The sequence below is a fragment of the Zeus faber genome (genome assembly GCF_960531495.2).
Source record: "Zeus faber genome assembly, chromosome: 1".
In the NCBI taxonomy this organism is placed as follows: domain Eukaryota; kingdom Metazoa; phylum Chordata; class Actinopteri; order Zeiformes; family Zeidae; genus Zeus; species Zeus faber.
In genome coordinates, this window is record NC_137193.1 from 39,481,611 (window position 1) to 39,503,657 (window position 22,047).

Genomic DNA, 22,047 nt, shown 5'->3' on the forward strand with positions numbered 1-22,047 from the left:
AACAGCACCGACCAGAATTGATGTTTAACAAGACAAGACCAAGGGAAGCTGGCAAAGGGATTGGTAGACGTTTTGGTAAAATACATGACTTATATGTGTTCCTCCAGAGGATGTGGATGGTTTAAGGGGTGCGCAATATTTCACATTTGAAGGTATACAGGTATGGTTTTCACAATGCCAAAGTCAATATTATATTGCTATATATTCTGTTGGAAATCAAAGAATTGTATACTGCAGTGATCATAGGACTCAAAATTAAAATCGGATTATACTATTGAGGGGAAAAAAAGACACTCATTAAAGTGATGAAATCCAAGCAAATACTGAAAATCAAGAGAAATGTCACAATGATATTGTGTCCATATTCCCAACCCTAAATGATTGGATGTGTTGTATCTACTGATAATAACTCCACTGTAAAACAGAACAGGCATTGACTGGGCTGTCAAAAAGGATCTGATCGTGAAATGACTAAAATATAAAATCCTGTTGTTGCTAGATAACTGGGTGCGAACAAAACAAAGACAGATGTGCAGGTGTAGACAGAAATTACAATTTGACAACAGGAACATTGAAAAAAATGAGTTGAAAAAATGAATTCAAACAAAGAAATGAGGAAACAGTAGTTCCAAGGAAAAAACAGACAATGAAAAAAGCGGGTGGGGAGAGGAGCGACAAAACATTCCTTCCACATATAAATATAGAACCTTACGAGTTATGGCTAGTCTCCTAACCATATCCTCTGAGGAGCCATAAGTCAGGAGAGCAGCAGTCCTCAGCAAAACACCATGGAAAGACAGGGCTACGTATAGTCTACACATGTACATTCACACACACACACACACACACACACACACACACACACACACACACACACACACACACACACACACACACACACACACACACACACACACACACACACACACACACACACACACACACAGAGACACACACAGACAGACAGACAGACACACACACACACACCATAAAGAAGAGGCATTGAGACAGTTGTTACACTGCTGTATTGAATCCTGACACACGTGCGTATAGGTCACGGAAACCAGTGGGGAAACAGAGCAGCAGCTGGCTGGCTGGCTGGCTTGCTTTTCTGATCTGACATTTTGCCCCTGGTGCTTTCCATTACAACAAAGCACAACTACCCCAGTGACAGCAGCACGTCAGGGGGCCGATAGGAGCCAGCGGCCCTGGCATACCTTTTTGGCCTTCGGTGATACTTCTTCGTAGAGGCGGGCCCAGAAGCAAACATGCGTATTCTCCAGGGACCAAAACTTCAAAACTTGAGTTGACCACATTTAACTCACGTTATAACACTGATATTTTTGTCTGTTATTCTAATAAAACTTCCTCTAATATTTCAAACCTCACAATACCACAGAAAGAACATCAATGATAGGATTGATTTATTTCTCAGGTCTACTCTCAGCCTAGTTAAATGAAAACAGTATATTGTTCTACTGATGCAACTTATGAATGGAATGGACCATAAGGCATAAGTGGGAAACTCATTTCTTGAGGAGTGTATTCCTTGGGCAAATGCCTCAGTACTAAAGGTTCTTTGTCCAGCTGTGATTAGCTGGTTAACAGGAACAAGTTAATTTGTGCATTTAACATCCTGTGGAGTGAGTTTAACAGGGGCAGTTATGTAAGCCAAGGCCAAACGCTTTAGCGTTCACCTTGTTGCGCAGACGCACAACAGTGTCATTGTGAAGACAGACACAGAACTCTTTCTGTAGTCCAGTTATCATCACAGATAAATATCAGGGAAGGGAGTTTGTCAATCAACCTCCACAAAGAGAATACACACCCAAACCAAAACAGCAACAAAAACATACAATCCCTCTCAGAGACACACAAAACAGGCTTCAATATGGAAAAATACAGTGAGCTAGGGCGGAAGAAAACAACAATAATTAATCTACTGAAGTATATTTTACTTTTGACAATTCCTATAATTGCCAAACCAACTCCTAAAACAATATTTACATTTGTATTTGTTTATATTAGAGTGATACAATTTTTAGATTTTTATTAGTTGGCTTCTTTTCTTCTCACTTTTTATAATGTGTAGGCCTGAAATGGAATTTAGAAAGAATGACCAACTTTGACTTACAATTTGTATTATCTTTAGAAGCGCGCGCACACACACACACACACACACACACACACACACACACACACACACACACACACACACACACACACACACACATCACCCAGTGAGATTCTGTTACCTTCATTCATACAAAAGAGCCGTTCAAAAGAACCGGATCGTTCGTGAACGGGCAGACCCGACAGGACTGGAGTCGCAACCGTGGATTCAATAGAAAGCAGCACGTACGCTGTGGACCTCTACTGCGATACCAAAATACTGCGGTTCACATGTGCGTATTGAACCATAGGGTGCATATTGAACCATAGGGGGCGTACAGAACAGTTCGATAACATACCATGTAGCGTTGCATCACTAGATTACATACATCCCCTAATACTACCGTGTCGTGATCGTATTATTCATGCCACGACTCCACTGCGTCTGGTAAACACACTGAATACACACTTTAAACTACAGCTGAGGTGAGGCGTCTGTTTGCCAGTCTTCCTGGGGTTTAGCATGTTTATTATTTGACAAACAAGCATAACCGATGAATAGGTATCATTTTCTGGTCTTCCTCTGATATTTACAGATCAAAGTGGATTTCTGACAAAATTGATTTTGCGCACATATGAGAGAAATGACAAAGGTTTGAGGACGGTTTTTGGTTAAAGACCAGAGCAATGTGTGCCACGACAAAATCATAACATCACAAATACACGTTAGCTCAAAAAACCCCAATGTTCCTACACATAACTCATTGGAGACCTTGCTGTGATGTCGTCTTCAGCATAGGGAGGGTCAACAAAAATGAAATTTAAATATTACAATGGCAGAATAATTTTCTCCTCTGCGATCCTGCGTTTGTCCATACCTGTATGCTGTTTTACGGACACAAAAGACCCACAGCACAAATGGATAAATATAAGAATGTATTATTTATATTTAATTTCATGTACATGTTTGTGTGTGTCTGTATGTACACCTGTGTTTGGGTTTGTGTGTGTATGGTAACATGTTAATGTGTGTGTTCATGAATGTGTGTTGAAGTATAGGTCTGTGTGTCTGAATGTGTGCGTTGTCAAGACGTAGCTACCTAGGTAGGGGATGCAGGACACCATGCTCTGGCTGCGGATGTAGTCTCTCAGACGTTTGTAGTTGTCCTCTTTTGCCATCAGATACTCGAGTCGCTCAAAGGTGGCCTTGTCCTTCCGACTCAGCAGCTAAGAGGACAGGAGTACAAGGGAGGTCACAACACGCACAATGACCATCTCAACATATTTAGTGATACCTAAACAGACGGAAGGGTCGTCCAAACACCACATGGCTGAAAAGGAATAAACCTTCGAAAAGACTTCATACAGGTCATTATCATTACAATTAGCTCCCTAATAACTGTACAGTGCAATCTAATATAAACCCCAGTGGAGCGAGGGAGACATACACAGGCATACACACGCTAAAATAACATTGAAATTGGACTAGTGAAATGTAGGTCATCTGATTTTCACACAGCTGGCTGACAACAACAGCACATCTAGTTGTGTAAGCCCAGAAGAATGCAGCTTTATTGACTCTTTCGTGTGTCTTTTGTTTGTGTGGTATTGTTTGTGTGTGGGTGCGTTTCCATAGTACAGCGGTCCAGATGTGAGGGCTCTCCCTGCATGACACCTCTTAGGGAGGGCGGCCATGCAGCAGCAGTGATAACATGATCAAGTGCGTGTGGGTCACCTTTTGATGCAATTAAGTCAATATTATTGCTGTACTGAACAGTATAGTGTTGACCATCAGTTTGTGGTCAACATAACATAAAGACTGACATATAAAATACATTTTCTCATCCAACTTGCTTGTGTCTAAAAAGCACTAAATCATGTTGCTTTTCTTTCATTTCTGACATGTTTGATTTGCCTGTTGATGTCAGACTTATTGTATTGGGGAGGCTTTCTGATGGCCTATTTTAATCTGGTATGTATTTGAAACTGTATCAGTGCCATCTCCTTTGAGCACAAGTGTGGATATGTGTTTATCTTTGTACTTTTGCCTACCTGGTCTACTATGAACCAGGTGCACCACACCCAGACCAGCGATGGTATTCACTGCGGGTCGACTGGCTAAAGGAGTGACTGTGATATTATGGAGTGGACATGGAGTGTAGATGATTTCCATTCATTACATCAGAGAATCGTGACGTGATTATGCAAGCACTGCATTGTCAGTGAAAGACAATTTCGGGTCCCACTAGGTCTGGAGAACGGACATTAACAGATGGTTTCCTTTCTAGGATAACAGTGGAATAATTGTTTTAATGTAGCACACTTCTTCCATCACTAGTCCCATTGAGAAAATACTGTGAGAAGCAACCACTGGCATGGTAGATGCTGGTTGGAGCACCACATAATGTCAATGAGTTGAAGTTGTGGCTTTGAAGACCACAACTCCTGGACCTCACGATGAATCCTCATCAACCTTCCGCTTTTACCGTACTTGTTTCGGATCAACAGTGTACAAGTTTTCGTTCCCTGTAAAGTACTGCTGAACACTGAAGCCTGTTTGTTGAAAGTGTTTCACTAATGAGGGTAATACACCTACCGCCCACGTCTTGGTGAGTCTGAAGATGGGAGCGCTTTGTAGCCCCGACACCACAGCCATGACCGCATGCAGGTTGTTCATATCGCATAGTTTCTGCAGAACGTGTAGAAGAAAGCACAGCGGAAAAATGAAGTCACAACGGTGACTCAGCCTTGAGTACAGCTAAAAGAAGGGTTTTGCGCATGTACAGGCAAGTACCTTGGCGGTGCGGATGTAGAGACTCAGCACCTCAGCTCTGATCTTCAACGTTTGCGCGTGGAGGATCTCCCGTACGACCCAGAAGCTTGTCTAGATAACACACAGACAGACAATTCAGCATTCGTGGACGCGCCCGGGGAGCTGGTGTCCATCGCTGGTCAGACGATGATTTGTGCATGTTTTTGGTGGTGGAGGAAACCCCATGTGAGCACGGGGAGAACATGCAACCTCCACACAGAAAGGCTCCTATTTGGGAGATAACAGACCTGGAGCACAGTGCCAACAGCGCCCCAGGCGGGAATCGAACCCAGGACCTTCTTGCTGTGAGGCAGCAGTGCCACAACAAAACGTTACCAAGTAGCACTTACAGAATCCTCTGACAAAATAAAACGCTTCTGAAGACAACAGAAGATGCTTCTACTGTGCCTGGGACCAGTTCTCTCAACTCTAACAATCTATTCCTTGTCAGGAAATTTGTTGTGCAATCAGGTAAAAGACAATGAAAACACAACAACTTATAATAATACATATAAATAATCATAAAATGTACAGTCTATATATAAAAACGGCACACACACCACAGTTTAAGTCTCCTTCAGTAAGTGTGGTGTTCTTCAAAGTTCAAAAAGAGGATTGAAGGTATCAGCAAAGGATGGAATCAGGGGATTGGGGCTGTAAAACTCAGAGCCAAGGCATGCAGACGGTCAAAACGCTCTGGTTCAGAGAGCAGGATCTGGCAGAATAGAAAAGCAGATCAACGTCCGTCCAGACACCAGGTCTTCAAAAAAATAAAAATAATAATAAATAAATAAACAAACAAATAAACAGACAAATAAATAAATATGTATATATATATAAAAAAAAAAAAAAAAAAAAAAAAAAAAAAAAACTTGTTCGGAATAATACAATGGATTCCAAACAATTACGCAACTGATGAACATCAGTGCATGGGTGTGTGAACGCAAGGTTTGAATGTTCTGAGAGAATTCTGGTGAGCCAGAATTCTCCAAACCTGCTTAATCACACAAATAGGAAAAAAGAATGAAAGGAAAAGGGAAGTTAAGAGAGGAGGTATGGGAAAGAGGAGGAGGACTCTGAGGGGTTTCAAAGGCCACAGCTGTCTGCACATTGCGTTCCTGATAAGACTGACTCAGACAGAGTGACCGTCTGTTTAATGCAACCACACGTCTATCTAATTTACTTTCTTTTCTCATATTTCCCATCACCTGTTTCTGCACTCTGGGCTAAATGAGTAGGTGTTTGACAGTTCTGCTCCTGGCTGTATGGGCAGTGTTCTGAGTACTTCAGATGAGAAGAAATGTATTTTCTCTTCTATAACCAGTCTTGACTCCTCTTCAACAATTCTCACACACTCACTTACCTTATGCATTTACATGTTTCCACAAAATATACAAGAAACTACACGTAGGAATGAAAGGTATGCAAGTTACAAAAAAAATAAATAATGCCCTTAAGATGTAAAAGAAAATGGGCCGTCGTGGGAAAGATAGCCTGTGATATTTTGATTTAGCTGGATCCCATTCATTTGTATAAGATTTAGTTTTTCCCCGCTCTTGTCTTGGGACTGTGACCTCAGACTGGGAAGTTCATCCCATTGTCCAGATAAAGAACTCACATGGCTTAGCACTGGCTTTACAAATCACACAGACATCCACAAACAGAGACAAACAGGTGTTTCCTTCTTTTTTTTTTTTTTTTTTTTTTTTTTTTTAAACCTGTGCTGTCAGGACAACACGGAATATTTGGATGCTATTGCATCTTATCAGAGTAAGTCTGCAAGTGGAGTTCAAGTTCTCAACCTGCAATGCAACTCTTTATTCATTCTTAAATCATCAAGAACCGCTGAAATAACTGGAGGATGACAAGAGCCAGTTTTCTGTTGTACAGAACCAACACCAATCCCCCTCTTTGGTGAACTATTTTTCCATGTTTGGGTCTATAAACAACTAATCACTACTCCAAAAGGGAGAGAATCACCATGGGTGAGACATATAAACACAGACACAAACAACAACATGGACACAGAAAAACAAACAACTGACGACAACATGTATTGAAAAACAGAGTTAATCAGGTCCAGGAAAACTGGAATAGCAATTGGGCACATGGCCTCTTCCTGGCATAGTTATGGCAGCAAATCTGGAAGAATAGAAGAGGGATGCAGCCAGGAGGGTGCTGGGGTGTGTTCAAAGCAGGTGCCGGTTGCGTGAGCGTGTCTGTGGTTAGACCGCCTGTGTGAGTGAGTGAGTGAGTGAGTGAGTGAGAGTCCACCGCTGAGCGTACAGGACTTATCCCAATTGGTTCTGGCCTATAAAGTTGGCACTATGTCGTGGCGCCTCAATGCAGCGGAAAGGGCCCTGAAGCCACACAGACACCAATGGCCGCAGGAAAGCCCTGAGCACCCCGCCATACAGCCACAGAAAACCCCTGGACCCCCAGAGAAGCCCAAAGCCTGCGGAGCAACCCCTTCTCCCGGCCCCGAGGAGCACAACCCAGTCCCAGGGAGCGCGAGGAGACCCTGCACCCCTGAGGCACACACACATACAACCCACCCCCAAGTGCAGGCACAAGACACAGCCGCAGAACCCGGGCCACTGGCGCCAGGCACGGACCGCAGGCCCAGAACCAGGCCCCACACCGACAGATCGTCATCCCACCCAAAACGCCCGCACACCCACACAAGAGCGAGGCCCACCCCACCAGCAGACCAGGCGCCCCACCCGGCCGTGAGCCCCCGCGCAGCAAGAGCAAAGGCCGACAGCCGCCCCCCACACCCGACCCCCACCCACAAGAGCAAGCAGCCCCCAGGGGCCCCCCCGGGGGCCCGCCAGGCACCCAGCGGCACTCTGCACAGCACACCAGAAACCGCCAGGACTGGAGCCCAACCAGGCAAGGGGCCTGGCCGGCCACCCCCCGGCCAACCATACCCCAACACCAACCCACCAGCGACCCACCACCTCGGAAAACCCCAGTGCTCAACGTGTGCTGTTGGCTTTTGCAGTTAAAATTGCGGGGTGTGGGGGTGCGGGTCCTCCAAGCAAGTCGAACCGGAATCACTCACACTCTTCCTGCCCCGCAGACCCTAGTCTGGTGGAGTGTTGTTTGGAGTAGGATTGGTGTGCGAGTGTATGTGTTCTAGGCTAATATGAGTGGGATTAAAATTTCAGGACAGACAAGAAGCACGTCGGGGCAGGAGCGTGACGGGCAAGATCGCAGCTGCCCGCCACATCCCCACCCACATAGCTTGCACCCCACCCGTCCCGCAAGCCCAAGGCCGATTGTGTTGTGTATGTACTGAGAATGAGTTTTGACATCGCATTGCTGGCACTGTGACTTTAGCTATAGGCAAAAAAGTGAACAAGCCTCTACTGAAAAGTTTGCTGCTGGGTAATCTGGCTGCCATGATTAATGCTGCTGGTTGCCATTGGTGGTCTGGGTAGTTGCCACTTTTCCTGTGAAGGTGTGAAGCCATCTTTTTTTCTTTGAGTCACTTGGATATGATGTGGATTTTCCTCACAGAGAGCCAAATTGGCTCCAAGGGGCAAAACCTTGAACCCCAGGTAACACAATAAAGAGCACTGCTGTAGCATGTTGTAAAGAACCTACAGTGTGACCCAGGAATAGTGACTGGGCCAGAAGAGTTTAGGGTTGTGATGAGGATGTTTTTAGGAGCCGTAGGGACTTAGAAGCAGAGCCATACAGTCTGTTTTGAAAAGGGCACTTGAATTTATTCCACCCCTTTCAAAGGGGAATAGGCCAAGGAAGAGATCGCCAAACCGGCTCTTCCGGACATCGCCTTGAAAAGGTAAAATGCTATTCGGGGAATAGTTGAAAAATAATTGTTAACAAAGAGGTGAGAAACAAGGTTTCTTTGATTCATTTCTTGGACTGCACTGTAACTTTTATGCATTCTACATATTTTTTTTTTAACTTTATACACTACATGTCCTTTTAGAATTGTGTTTTTCCTTTGCACTTTCTTAATGCTTTTGGTGTTTTATGTAAAGCACTTTGAATTGCCTTGTTGAAATGCGCTATATATTGTAAATAAATATTGCAAATTGCTTTGTCTTTCCTAGAAATTGAATGGCCCTATCTCAACCAGGCCAAGGAGGATTTTAGCAGAATCCGGTGAAGGACACAGCTGGAAGCAAGGACGATCTTGACTGTTATTGTATGAGATATTCATAAATAATAATAGAAACACCAATACCAAGAGGACAAAGACATTTTTTTGCTGTATTTATTGTAGCCCTTATTCCCCCACTTTTATTTATCAAATGAAAAGTGCTTTTGAAGCTCGGTGTAAAATCATGTTTTCATGTAAGTAGAAAACACAGATAAAGGTAAAACATCCCCCACTATCAATTTAAGCACATGTCAACCTCACTGGTTAGGTGACATGTTCACAACCAAGATGTCATCTTCACCAGCCAATTAGCTATCCCACCAGCTCTGGGATTTTTATTAATCCCACATATCTTGTGGATTTCCACACATTTGTTAAATTGTGACTCAACGTTGAGTGGATGATTGTAAAATTATATGTTGGGCAATTGTCCATCATATTTTGCTGCATTGAATGTGTCAGAAGGTAGTCCGTACTATATGTACACTACGATGCTCTATATGGCACAGATGTTTTTACTGCAAAAGCTCCAAGACTGATAGGCAGATGATGTGGCTGAGACACTCTCTCCTTGACGCCTGCTAAATGGACTTGCCAGTTCTCCTCGGCTCTGTTGGCGTCCGGAATGATTTGCCAAAACATGAAGTGAAGGAAGAGTAATATGGCCTCAGTTCATGCTAAGAATCTGTCTGGGGCTTTTACTCTTCAGCTCCAAGTCCCATTATTCAAAAAAAAAAAAAAAAAAAAGCTATTTTCTTTGGCTCATAACAGCTGAGGGTGTGTAGCTAACATCTTGAATGGCCGTTCGAGATATGCTATACATGGCTACGAGGGGAAGTTTCCAAAGCTACACATTCTTGTGAAATCAGCTCATATTTATACTAGAGGACAGTAAAGTCAACCTTAAAGGGGCCTGGTAACAAATCTGGGTGGATCATTTCAGGGTCCAGTTGCACCTTACGTCACCACCAGAACTTCCCAATGATGACTTCAAGTCTTTCAAGGGGCACAGAAAGAGAATGCCACACAAACACTCATTTAAATGTATTACAATTTCAATTATAATCAAACACGTGACACATTAAAGTACCTGTAAAGTGAAAATAAATGTGTTCTGAGTTTGTCACACCACAGAAACATGAAAAGTAGGGTCACAGTGCATCGTCAAGCTCTGATTTAGGCCCAGCCCAAAAATCCAGACATAAAAATGGTGATAAACGTTTAACGGTCGAACTCCACAATTCAGTAATACATCGTTCAGTCTTTTCACATGTTTTCAGCAATTATTTTCTAACATCTATAATGTGTTGAGAAACAAATCACTGAATTCACTTTACAGGGACTTTAAGTGTCAACAACTTTTTTCTAATTTTTTCCATGTACTAGGGCATGTTCCAATATGTCAGGGTGCGTTCCTAGCACCAGGTCGTTAAGCAAATTGGTCGATAAGCGAGGACTCATGTAATTTCACGGTAAGGGGGAGTGGCCATTGCGAACGGTAGTGTAGTGAATACTGACAGACTGCGGGAACGAGACTGAGACTGAGAACGGTGATGCGCCATGAGATGTATACACTGAATATAGTATATATAGCGTATATAGTATATATAGTACATATAGTGTATATAGTACATATAGTGTATATAGTATATATAGTGTTTAAAGTGAATATAGTATACACAGGGTATATAGTATATAAAGAGTGATGCACAATGACATGCTTGACACTAAGACGCTGCACACGCAGCGCGCACGCCACGGAATTGTCCGCCGCATACAACACAGACTGGTCGGAGAGCTGGTCATAAGTCCGAACGGTCGTTAAACAGGTAGGTTGTTAACTGAGGAGTACCTGTATTCAGTTTCGTTTTGTGTAGTTCAGTAATACTAGAATACGAGTCAGTCATGTGGATGATCATGCTTTAGGCCTGCTAAATGCAACGCACAAAGCCTTGGTTTACAGATGTGAAATGCAATTGGAACACACAAGTGCATTGTGTGCACATATGCACATATGGTGAGCCAACATTAGCCCCAGTGTTTCCCACATAGACTTTACTTGGCAGGCCGCCTAAGTATACTAACGGCCACCATAGTATATCTGGCGATGCATTTAAGCATTCTTAATTTTTTTTATCCATCCGAGAGAATGACGTCCTGCGCAATTGATTAACTAGTTGTCAATCTCTCCTCGCTCTACCCTTCCTGTACCTGTTCATTCTGCTATCACGAGAAGAGTTAACTGACATTGTACATGCTCTGCAGTGAGAGTGAGAGTGAGAGAGGTTCTATGATAATATGTTAGAAGATGCGGACGTGTGGATATTTTACAAGCCATCATTGGTAAAGGCTGCTGCCCGCACTCTGTGGTTCAGGTGGATTAGAAATCGCTCCAAGTTTCTATCGGATCAAGAGACAGCAGGAAGTGATGCTGTGTTCCATGGGAAGCTGGAAAACTGTAATTGATGTAACACACACCAGGGCTGCAGGAACAAAATCTGAATAGAATTTGAATGTTAAAAATAATATCACTATTCAAATGTTGAAATTGCTATTCCATTTTGAATTTATTTTTATAAATAAATAATTGATTAAAAATGTTTTGGTTCACGTTAGCGAATCAATCCACATGTGATAAGCAATAAAGTTCAATAGAAGTTCATCCAGTTTGATACACAGTGAACACACAGAGAGTAATGTTCCCGGTAACAGTGTGCGGAGTCTGCAATGGAGACTGGGCAGTTACAGGAAACTGAGTAAATTAAGGAAATCTAGAGTTTTTATTTGCTTTGTTTGGAGAAAAGTTCACTCTGATCAGAGCTGTGGGACTGTGCGTAACAGCCAAAGTTGAGCAAAATATTTGAATATTAAAAATAATAAAGCATACAACTGGTGGTCTTGGTTCAGCTTTGTGAGGCACACACGCTGGGATCATGCGATTATAGAGGAAGCACGATTCTCATTCTACCCAGAGTTGTGCAGCGCTACCATGCACCCAAATCCAAAATGCTTTCCAACCCTGCACAGCCTCGGATGTTTTCATGGAGTATGTGACTGGCATGGCATGGCACATCAGCAGAGGTTATTACAGTGCTTTGAGTCAGGATGTGTACACACTGTTGTTGGCATGAGGCCTTCAAGTGTTGCCATGAGCGCAGCCAAAGCTCAACCGCATCAATCGTTCGGACAAGGGAGGTGTTGACTGGTTATGGAGGTGAGAGGGTGAAGGGATGATGGAAAGACAATATACAGTATGCTCTTTCCATTGAGTGGCCAAGTTTGTGGCTATACATCTCCAGTATACGCGTCCAAAATACTCCCCACGCTCCTTGCTGGTGTAGATGGTGAAGGTGAGTCACAATAGCTGTGTATCCACCCAAAATAACTTTTTTTTTCCAGGAACTAAAAAGGTTCCTTCATCCCACTGTTGTCTGCGTTTCCACCATGGTCTAAAGACCTGTGACGATGATGCAAATGAGTCCGCTGGCGTATAAAAAAGCGACGCCTGTTTTTACACATCGTTTTTGTACGTGACGTATACAACAAACGGCTACACTCCAGTAGGTGGCGGTAATGCATTAGACTATACAACAACAAGAATAAAAAAAATTGATGAAGAAAGACAAACTAAGTGAAAGTGTAGTAGTGGGACTGGGACTTTGTGCCTGGAACTTTATTTATACCCTGATTCCTGCGGTGGAAACGCACTGAGTTCCTTCAAAGGTTCGTTGTTCCTGGGGATGGTTCGTGTGGGGGAAACGTGGCTTTGGTGAGCTTGTGCGGGTCTCACCTGGTTGAACCTACGTGTGAAGGCCACAGCGTTCGGGGCAGAGCTGTGCTTCTCCTTCTTGTTCCAGCCACAGCTAGACAGCTCCTGAAAAAAAATTTAAAATTAAATAAAATACAGCCAAAGATTTACATTTGAAACCAAAGCAGTCAGCTGCTTGTATGCACTTGGGCATACAATTGGGCCCGTTCTGAACGTGTTAAAAAAAGTCTCCTCAGATTTCTCCTAACAGGGAAATGGAAGAGAGGCAGAGAAGTGCATCATAGAAGAGAAACAGATCAGAGAAAGACTGGCAGAGATAAGGGATTAGGCAGAGAGAAGCCGGTAAAACAACACAGTCAGAAGCTCTAAGTGACAGAAGTCAAACACAAAATGTCAAACCAAGGTAAGCTACAAGGATAAAGTTTTGTGCAAAGATAGTAGCTCATGTGTACTGTACCAAAGAAGAAATTCAAGTTTCTGAAGAAAGTGGACTGATCCCAATTGTTGGAGTGTTTATTCCCCGCACAAGCATGTGTTAATTTGTGAAATCATAGCTCAGTAAATAAAAGTTAAAAAGTTGTATATTGACTTTTGTAGAGGAAGTAAGAATGAATAGCAATTACACTACTATTAGTATCATATGTTTACGAATAATTTATTTCAGAACTATAATTTAAAACTTCCTCCTTCCCAAAAAAGGGGACATTTTACAGAAAGCCGGCCAGAGTGGTACAAGGCTGGGACCAGTTTGTTCTCAGCTGCTTTTCACTGTGAACCAATTGATGGAGACCACACATGCACTGCAGGGGGACCCGGTGCCTCCCTTGGCCTCGACGGGCCACACAGAGGCCAGGGACGCTGACGCAACAGTAGGAAAAACGTTGTGCAAGCTTCCCTCACAAGTACCGCCAGCCTGGCGGACTCAGACTGCGCTGTGAACAACTGAATTAGGCTGCTTCTCTCAGACAGACTGTCTGAAAGCAACAGCTTCCACCAACTGCTCACAACTCCCCAAGCTCAGATCACATCAGGACAGCCTCATGCACAGAGGTTTTATGCTCTGTGAAGTGTGCACGTGTGTATGTGTGTGATTGTGTGTGAGTCTATCAGTTGGTGTCGGCCCCAGATCCATCATCATTCTAAGGTGCAAATTTTCAATTATTCACATTGACAGTGAAGTGCTGCAATTAATTAAAATTTGTTTACTTTATCAAGTCCAGACCAAGGCAAACAATCGAATCGAACTTCCAAAGAGTTTGCACGCATGAGTTTCACTTTTAAAGTTACGTATGAGCCAAGTCAGTCATTCTTTTCCAGTTGTATTTCAGCCCAACACATTGAAAGCAGTGATTTAACCAAGCCAATCAAAGCCAATCAAAAACGCAATAAATACAACTTGTATGATTCACATGTAAACAAATACAATGCAACTACAGAGTAATGAGAAAAATTAAAAATAACATTGTCACATAGGTGATTTTTTTTTCCTCCCATCCTTGGTCTGCGTGAGTGTGCATTTGTGCGTGTTTGTCCACCATTGGGGCCAGCTGGGTTGAAGAGTCTGCATATCAAACACAGATGTTAAAAGCAGACGTTGGAGCATAGGCGAGTGTGATGCCTCTGGCTCCAAGTGGACTCCGTCAAGACGAGGATACAACCAAGGGAAAACAATGATAAAGTAACATGAGGAGGGAAAAGTGTTTTTTACCAAACCAGGGCTTGACAATAACTGTTGCCCAGTTGCCCCAGGCAACCAAATTTGGGCCATTGTCAACCATCTTGTGCAGTCTGGTTGCCTCGCTGTCAACCAGTGTGGTATACGTAACGTCTGTTTAGAAATTGATTGATCAATCGATTTATCAATGTATGCATTAATCTCAGTCGATTTTAAAATTGTTAGAATTTGTCAACTATTTTGTCCGTCTTGGCAACCAAAAGCTGATGTATGGTCAACCACCATTAAAAGTTAGTGTCGGGCCCTGCAAATCCATCATTTTGCTGCTTCCTATTAATTTTATACATAGGCAGTAATGTAAAGCATTCCGGCAGCAAGAACAGTTTTGAGAGGATATTGTATTAAAAAAAAACAAAAAAAAAAACTTGATGAAAATCAAATCTGTCTTAATTGACTTCATGCCTCTCAAGATGCATAAACTTTCTAAGCAAACTTATAAATTAGCCGTTGTAAATCTTGGTCCCTTTCTTGATTTGGGTGGATTGCTCAGGGGAAACGGGAGATTGACCAATCAGGTGTAGACATGACGTTTATTTAGTGGTCGTTGCTTGGTGGTTTTCTTAGTCCAACTCCCCACAACCCCAGCAGGTTCAGTGAGGTGGGGTAGTGGTATGCACTGCGGGACTCAGGATGCAGGCAAACTCCACCAGTCACCCATGAGGAGGGACAGCGACGGCAGGCCTCATCACAGAGAACACTGAGTTTATTTAAAGTTGGTCTTCTTCAAATAAGCCCTGCAATCCCATCTGCTCTCCCGTCAATCACACTACAACACTGCACATGATGACATCCACACAGAGATGTACCTTTGAGAGTGGGAGATGTGTGAGGGCTTATACTGTATGCGCGCACACACACACACACACACACACACACACACACACACACACACACACACACACACACACACACACACACACACACACACACACACACACACACACACACACACACACACACACACACACACACACACACTTTGTTTGACTGTCTGTCTCCCATAGGGCAGACCGCTAGCTGACCACCTAGTGAGGCACACAGGCTGCCATCTGTGTCGCTCCAGAACAGTCAACAAAGCTCAACCAAGACCACCACAATTTGAGACCAAACCTGTGCTTTAATGACCATCTACTGTATCCCTCAATTCATCAGTCTCATCGTAAAACTTGTATCGATCACCCACTGACCCACCCATTCAAGATACATCAAATACTACTCCAAAATACTTTCATCCATCATATACCAACATCCACCCATTCATCCATCTCCCAGATCACCCATCCATCCCCAACAACTTATTTAATAAAAAGTTGTTGACAAAAAAAAATGGGTTTTTTTTTGTTGGTTTTTTTTTCATCATTTAGCAGACGCTTTTGTCCAAAGCGACTACAAATTATTCATACACCGATGGACGCAGGCATCAAGAGCAATTAGGGTGTTATGTGTCTTGCTCAAGAACACTTCAACATGAAAGCAGAAGCCGGGGATCGAACCAGCAAGCCCTGCCACCCCATCTGCTCTCCCGTCAATCACACTACAACACTTAGCTACTGCTCCCCCAAACATCCATCAATCCATCCACAACATCCATGCATCGTCCAACTCCCATCTGCAAACATTCATCCATCCATTGATAAGATCATGGTGACTAAAGTACAAAGCAAGGTACTCCAGGTACCAAACAAAAGGCTCCACAGTGATCCCATAATAACCTAAACCCGTTGTCTGTTGCTGTGCTAAAGCATCGTCAGGACTTTATTTCCTCTATTTTCTTGAATGTCGTTATGTCCTCTATTTTCTTGAATGTCGTCGTCTAATTTTGCATAGGAGGCGCTAAAATAACTGCAGTCACCATCTAAGAATAAAAAGCTGACAGTACTTGGGTCTTTAGAGGGTAGCTTTGACGAGGCAGCTCTGGTAAGCGGAGGCTTTTTTTAACGGCTGCAGTATAAAGACAGCAGCATTTAAGTTGCTCTGCCAGGCCACAGACTGTCATTTCCACAGACTGTCTTTTTCACAGACTGAGCACTGTTTTCATTAGTTTCCTGTCCGATGGAGCTTCTAGAAGCTGTGCTGTGTTAGTTACACAGACTGAGGAAAGTACATACACTGAACATAAAATAAATCCAATTTCATCGCCGGTTGAATCTTTTACAGTACTGCAACTTACAATTTATAATAAATAATAAATACCACGGTGAGAGTGGCTCGAGGCCAGCCTGGGGTAAGGCTTATTATGCTGCCCTATAATATGAGGGCTAGCCCAGCGTCAAAGGCGCAGATTCCCATTAATTATCATCTGTACACTGAGCTTATCTGAATAGGAAACTACTTCCTTTATGGCAGTGTTTTTCAACATGCACTTTTTAAAAATGACAAAGTATCAGAACCCAAATAAGAAAAGGTTTTAACTATAAACTGTGAGGAGAGCAAATTTGTGACTGACTTTTCTGCATTAAACACTGATGTCATGCATGATCGCATCTTGGTTAACACATAACAAATGTTTGATGAACTACAAATGTGTGTTATTCATGTGTAATAGCCTCACCCACCAAGCTCCCTCATGTGGAGTGAAACCTTACTGGGGATAGAAATTATTTTAAGACTACGGGAGAAAATCTGCAATTTGACTTGGTAACCCAATTAAAAATCTCCTGTGGCTCACCTGTGGGTCCTAACCTAGACTTTGAAAGAGGGAGCTAACCAACCGCAGCATGGCCACAAACCAGGATCATACAATGTGAGATACCACAGCTATTTCTCCTGCTTTTATCTACAGCTGAAAAACGAGTGCAGAGATCCCACAGAAGCACCATAGAACAACAGAGGGCATGCGTTTAGAGACAAAGAAAACAGACTGCGTAGAGAGATGGTGGGGGTTTGGAGAGGTTGACAGAGACTGTAATGGAAAATCTGTAGTGTACCGTGAGTGCCAGATCTGTAATTCAGGTTTATGCAAGACAGGGGAAACCTAAATCTGCCTGCCAGGGCATTCTGAGCGCAGGACCGCCTGCCGATCTGCCAAATTGGTTTTCATACCATAACTTTATGACCCAGAACCGAAGTACCAGTCATCTGGCTGTGCAACTATCCACATTAATGTGTGTGTCTGAGAACCTTCTGTGTGTCACATATGCTTTAATGAAATGTGTTAATTTCTGACATTTTTAACTTGTATTTCTTTATTTCATATAAACTTTAATAATTATTATTATTATTATGATTATCATCATCTCATGTCTTTATTGAAATTTTCATTTTCATTGCATGTGAAGCACATGCTTCACATGTTTGGCTTGCCCTATATGCTTGTTTTTATTTATGAATGCTTTATTCTCCACAAACAAAAACATAGTAAAGTTAAATCAGCTTTCAGAAGATCTTTGTCTCATCACCTTGTTTTGCATTTCTTGGATAAAGGTACCTCTGTAGGAGGTTTTTCTGCTTTGCATGTAACATCATGCCATATGATATACAATATGTCTTGGCTCACAAAAACCACAAAGAAATGTATACACTATGGCTCTATGTATGGGTATAGTAGTCACAGACACAGATTTCTCAACAAGATAACTCAGGTCTTGGTTCCATTTAGGAACTGTACTCGACCTCTCTCAATCTCTTTTACTCAAATCCAAGGTATGAGTAAAAAATACATACATTTCCCTGTGAAAATGTTTATTCCACAATTGATTAACGCTGGATTTCATTAGGAGCGCAGGTGAGTCAGGGCTGAGTGTGCACATAAAGCGTCTCGTGTTCTGAACGCAGCTCATCTCCGCAGTTCAGCAGACAAGTTTGCTCTGTTTGGACATCAGAGGAGCGGGTGTGACTCAGTGGCGTGTTGCAGGCAAACTGACACACATTCTCCAGGAGATGGAATGAGGCCGGCCAGCCCAAGTCACAAATTTTCTTCCATGGTTATTGTCATGACTTTGGCTTAACAAATAAAAAGAAATAGCAATTTAACCCTGTTCCCCCCTCCATCCCTCCTCCATCCCTCCTCCATCCCTCCTCCATCCCTCCTCCATCCCTCCTCTTTACCTTCACCTCAGAGAACCAGCTGTGCGGAATCAGGAGTGTGACACGACTAATTTAAAAATATAGAAGAACTGTAAGAAAAAAGAAAAAAAAGAAAACATGTTGCCCTGTTGTTTTGTCCAGATTTTATTCTGTAGATGAGATTTTTTCCATCTTGGTGCATTTTGCAAAAATAGATCCACCCTCGATATAACAGTCTGTAGGTATAACCTGCTGTGGAATAAGATGAAAGTAACAGATTTGGCTACATGCAATCAGCCCCCCCCCACCCCACAACAAATCTGTTTTTGAGCGTCTTTCTGTTTTGCAAAAGACACAGCCAAGGACTTTGTAGAGGGACATGGTAGTCGGGGGAGGGGGGCACATTACATGTCTGTCTGCACTCTCGATTACTGCAGAGACCAGAACGATTTACTCCTGGAGTTTCCATCCATCAAATGTGCACCCTAAACAGAACACAGAATATGATAAAGAATGCAAGGTCCTCTGGTTTACAGATTACTGTCAATCTCTCTGTCTCTCTCTCATCGCTCCTTGTTCCATCACTCCGAGAAGCATCGCTACGCAAACAGCCACTACTCATTCTCACGTGTACAACTATATTTGTATGATACTAGCATAAATAAACATACTTAAATATGCACAATATAAACAAATCTGTAGTGTCTAGTGTCAGACATGGAGATCGACTAGCAGAGAAGCATTTATGGCCTCATCGCCTCAGTGAGTGAATGTTCCTCCTTGTACAGAGCAGTTGACTAAGTCAGGACATCTTGTTCCTGTCAGTGCAGCAACACTTGTTTGACGATATCCTCATACTGAAATCAAGTCTGTGGGAACACGCACGGACGGACGGACGGACGGACGGACGGGCGCACGCACACGCACACGCACACGCACACGCACACGCACACGCACACACACACACACACACACACACACACAGGAAAGAATGTGGAAACTACACAAATACACCCTCCCCATATTAAGACAGTTATGATGTGTTTATGGAGATAATTTTAATAAAGTCTAAGAACCGATATCCCAACGCCAGGTCAAAACTAGTCTATTGTTATTTTAACATTTAAGTAGTGCTTTTTGCAGTCTTGGGAAATACCAAAAACACTAGACTAACTTGGACATTAAACGCAGCTGATGCAGGAACCTACATTGAAGTCATGCAGATTAGAATATTTCCAATATTCGTCAGTGAGGCTGAAGGACATGTTTAAATAGCCAACTCTGCTGTGAGGACATCCATGTTGTAAAAACACTTTTCCCACACGACCACAGACCAGGAGCACTTGGAAGGGATAATTTGGAAAATCTGACCCTTATTTCAGTTTGTGATTATGCAAGAAGTCAAAATATTTCATATTTAATCTAGACAGGCCAGAGAGAGGTAATGGATGGAGCTCAGAGGGAGACATCTGACCATGAGGTTTACTCCCTCACATTAACCTTTTTACCACACAGTCACTCCATCAGAACTCGAAAACATCACATGGAAAATAGCCCTCTGTGCTTAAATACAAATTTGAAAGAAAGACCAATGATTCCTCACCAATTAGATTATATGTCAATTCCAATAATTCCCACAGAAAAAATTAAACAACATTTTTCCACTTGCAGACAAGGCCTGTTTGGGCCACTCTGTTATAAGTCATGACATACTTTTGGTTTCATGTGTAGGGGATTTAAAATGCAAAATGAAAAGAAAGGGGGCTTTATGTAGTAGGATAAGTCACCAGTAAAAGATCCAGGCATGTTTTTCAAGATTCTGTCAGAGACACAAAGCGATACAGCAGACACACCTACTGTTTTTTCCATCCCATGTCAAAGATGTGCACTGACAGCAGCAGAGTCGGCTTGGGGCAAGTGAGCAAAGTCATTCATTTTTCAGTGTGGTTTCTTCAGAAAGCGCACACAAAAGTTCAGTTTATGGTATAGACCCAACTGCAACAGGACTAGGAGTTATCCAACAAGTTAACAGTTATCTTTTAGTGTTGGGTGGGGCTCACAATCAGATAAGCAGTGATGAAAGCGTTTCAGAGATTTTAATCTCTATGCTTGTCTGTGTAATGGGACATTATCAAAAAAAGGGGCAACAAACAGTTTCGATGACTTACAAAATCGACTAACCTTGAATCTAACCCTCGAATTTATCTTCTTTGTGCTTAATCGCAACTAATACAATACTAGTTTTTGGAGAACTAATCTCACAGGAACCAGGCCAGAAAGCACCACACACTGTGGTTCTGGGAGCCACAGATTGTAACTTTATGAGCCCACAGTGGCCAGCCTTAAATGCAGGTTATACATGACTGCCGTCAATGCTGGCAGACGCAGGAAGTGAGTTCACCCCACTTCCTACTGTTAGGGCTCATAATGTGTGGGAAAAAGGGCTGCCATGATCATGAAATTTTAGTTTACGATTCATTGTCTTTTTTGTTCAATCTATGTGGGCACGGTGCTTGCGCTGCTGCCTCACAGTGAGAAGGTCCGGGGTTAGATTCCTGCCTGGGGTGGTGTTGCACTGTGCTCTGGTAGGTTATCTCCCGACGAGGGGGATTTCTATGTGGAGTTTACATGTTCTCCCCGTGCTCAGATGGGGTTTCCTCCATATAACATCGGTAAGGACCACCATCAAAAACATGCAAAAAGATCAACGTCTCACCAACGATCAGCACAGGAGAGAAACAAACATAGAACCAAAAACAACCAGGTACAGCATATACCTGGAAAAACATAAACACAGAAACATCAGACGACAACATGTATCAACAAAACAGAGTTAATTTAGTCGGGGAAAATTGGAACCGCAATTTGGCACATGGCCTCTTCCTGTGATAGCTATAGCAGTAAATTGAGCTGTTGAGCACCATGCCCCTCAGCCACAGAAGACCCACCCCAGCCCGCAGAGCAACACCCACGCACAGCCACGAGGAGCATAAACCAGTTCCAGAGGGGGCGCGATGGTGCGCATTGGGACGCCTGTGATCTGCGCTCTGCTATGCACACATCAAGGGCATCCTGGGGACACTTTCCTCATGAATATGCATATCTGGCCAGACAATCCACTACCTGGATGTCCATTCACATAAAAAAAAATAAAAATAACAACCGACAAAAAAGGCACCATGGGGCATCAAGGGGCAAAGGAGCAGATGCTCGGGCACCTTCTGACCCCACCCCACCGCACGTGCCTGCTACGCACGTAGCTCACACGCGACCCAACTCGCAAACTCTCGGCCTATTGTGTGGTGTATGTACTGAGTTTGAGTTCTAGAACTGGGAGGGATAGGCGAAGCACAACCAGATCAACACAGGGGTGCAGTAAAGCGAGACTGCGCCCACACGGACCCCATCCCGGAACGAACCGTGCCCTAGGGCCCCCGAATGTCCCCCACATGCCGGAAACAGCACAACATAGCCCCGACTAA

General features: G+C 43.1%; 1 protein-coding gene across 1 annotated transcript in view; it reads right to left on the reverse strand.

Moving 5' to 3' along the window:
• Positions 1-22,047, reverse strand: part of ralgps2 (Ral GEF with PH domain and SH3 binding motif 2) — a gene marked incomplete at its 3' end in the record, with an annotated part of 110,117 nt that overhangs the window by 45,206 nt on the left and 42,864 nt on the right. The window contains exons 6-9 of the mRNA XM_080017555.1: positions 12,847-12,930; positions 4,907-4,996; positions 4,709-4,801; positions 3,213-3,339 (exon numbers count right to left, since the gene is read on the reverse strand). Of these exons, the coding sequence (XP_079873681.1) occupies positions 3,213-3,339; positions 4,709-4,801; positions 4,907-4,996; positions 12,847-12,930 (394 nt within the window). The remainder of the gene's footprint in view (positions 1-3,212; positions 3,340-4,708; positions 4,802-4,906; positions 4,997-12,846; positions 12,931-22,047) is intronic.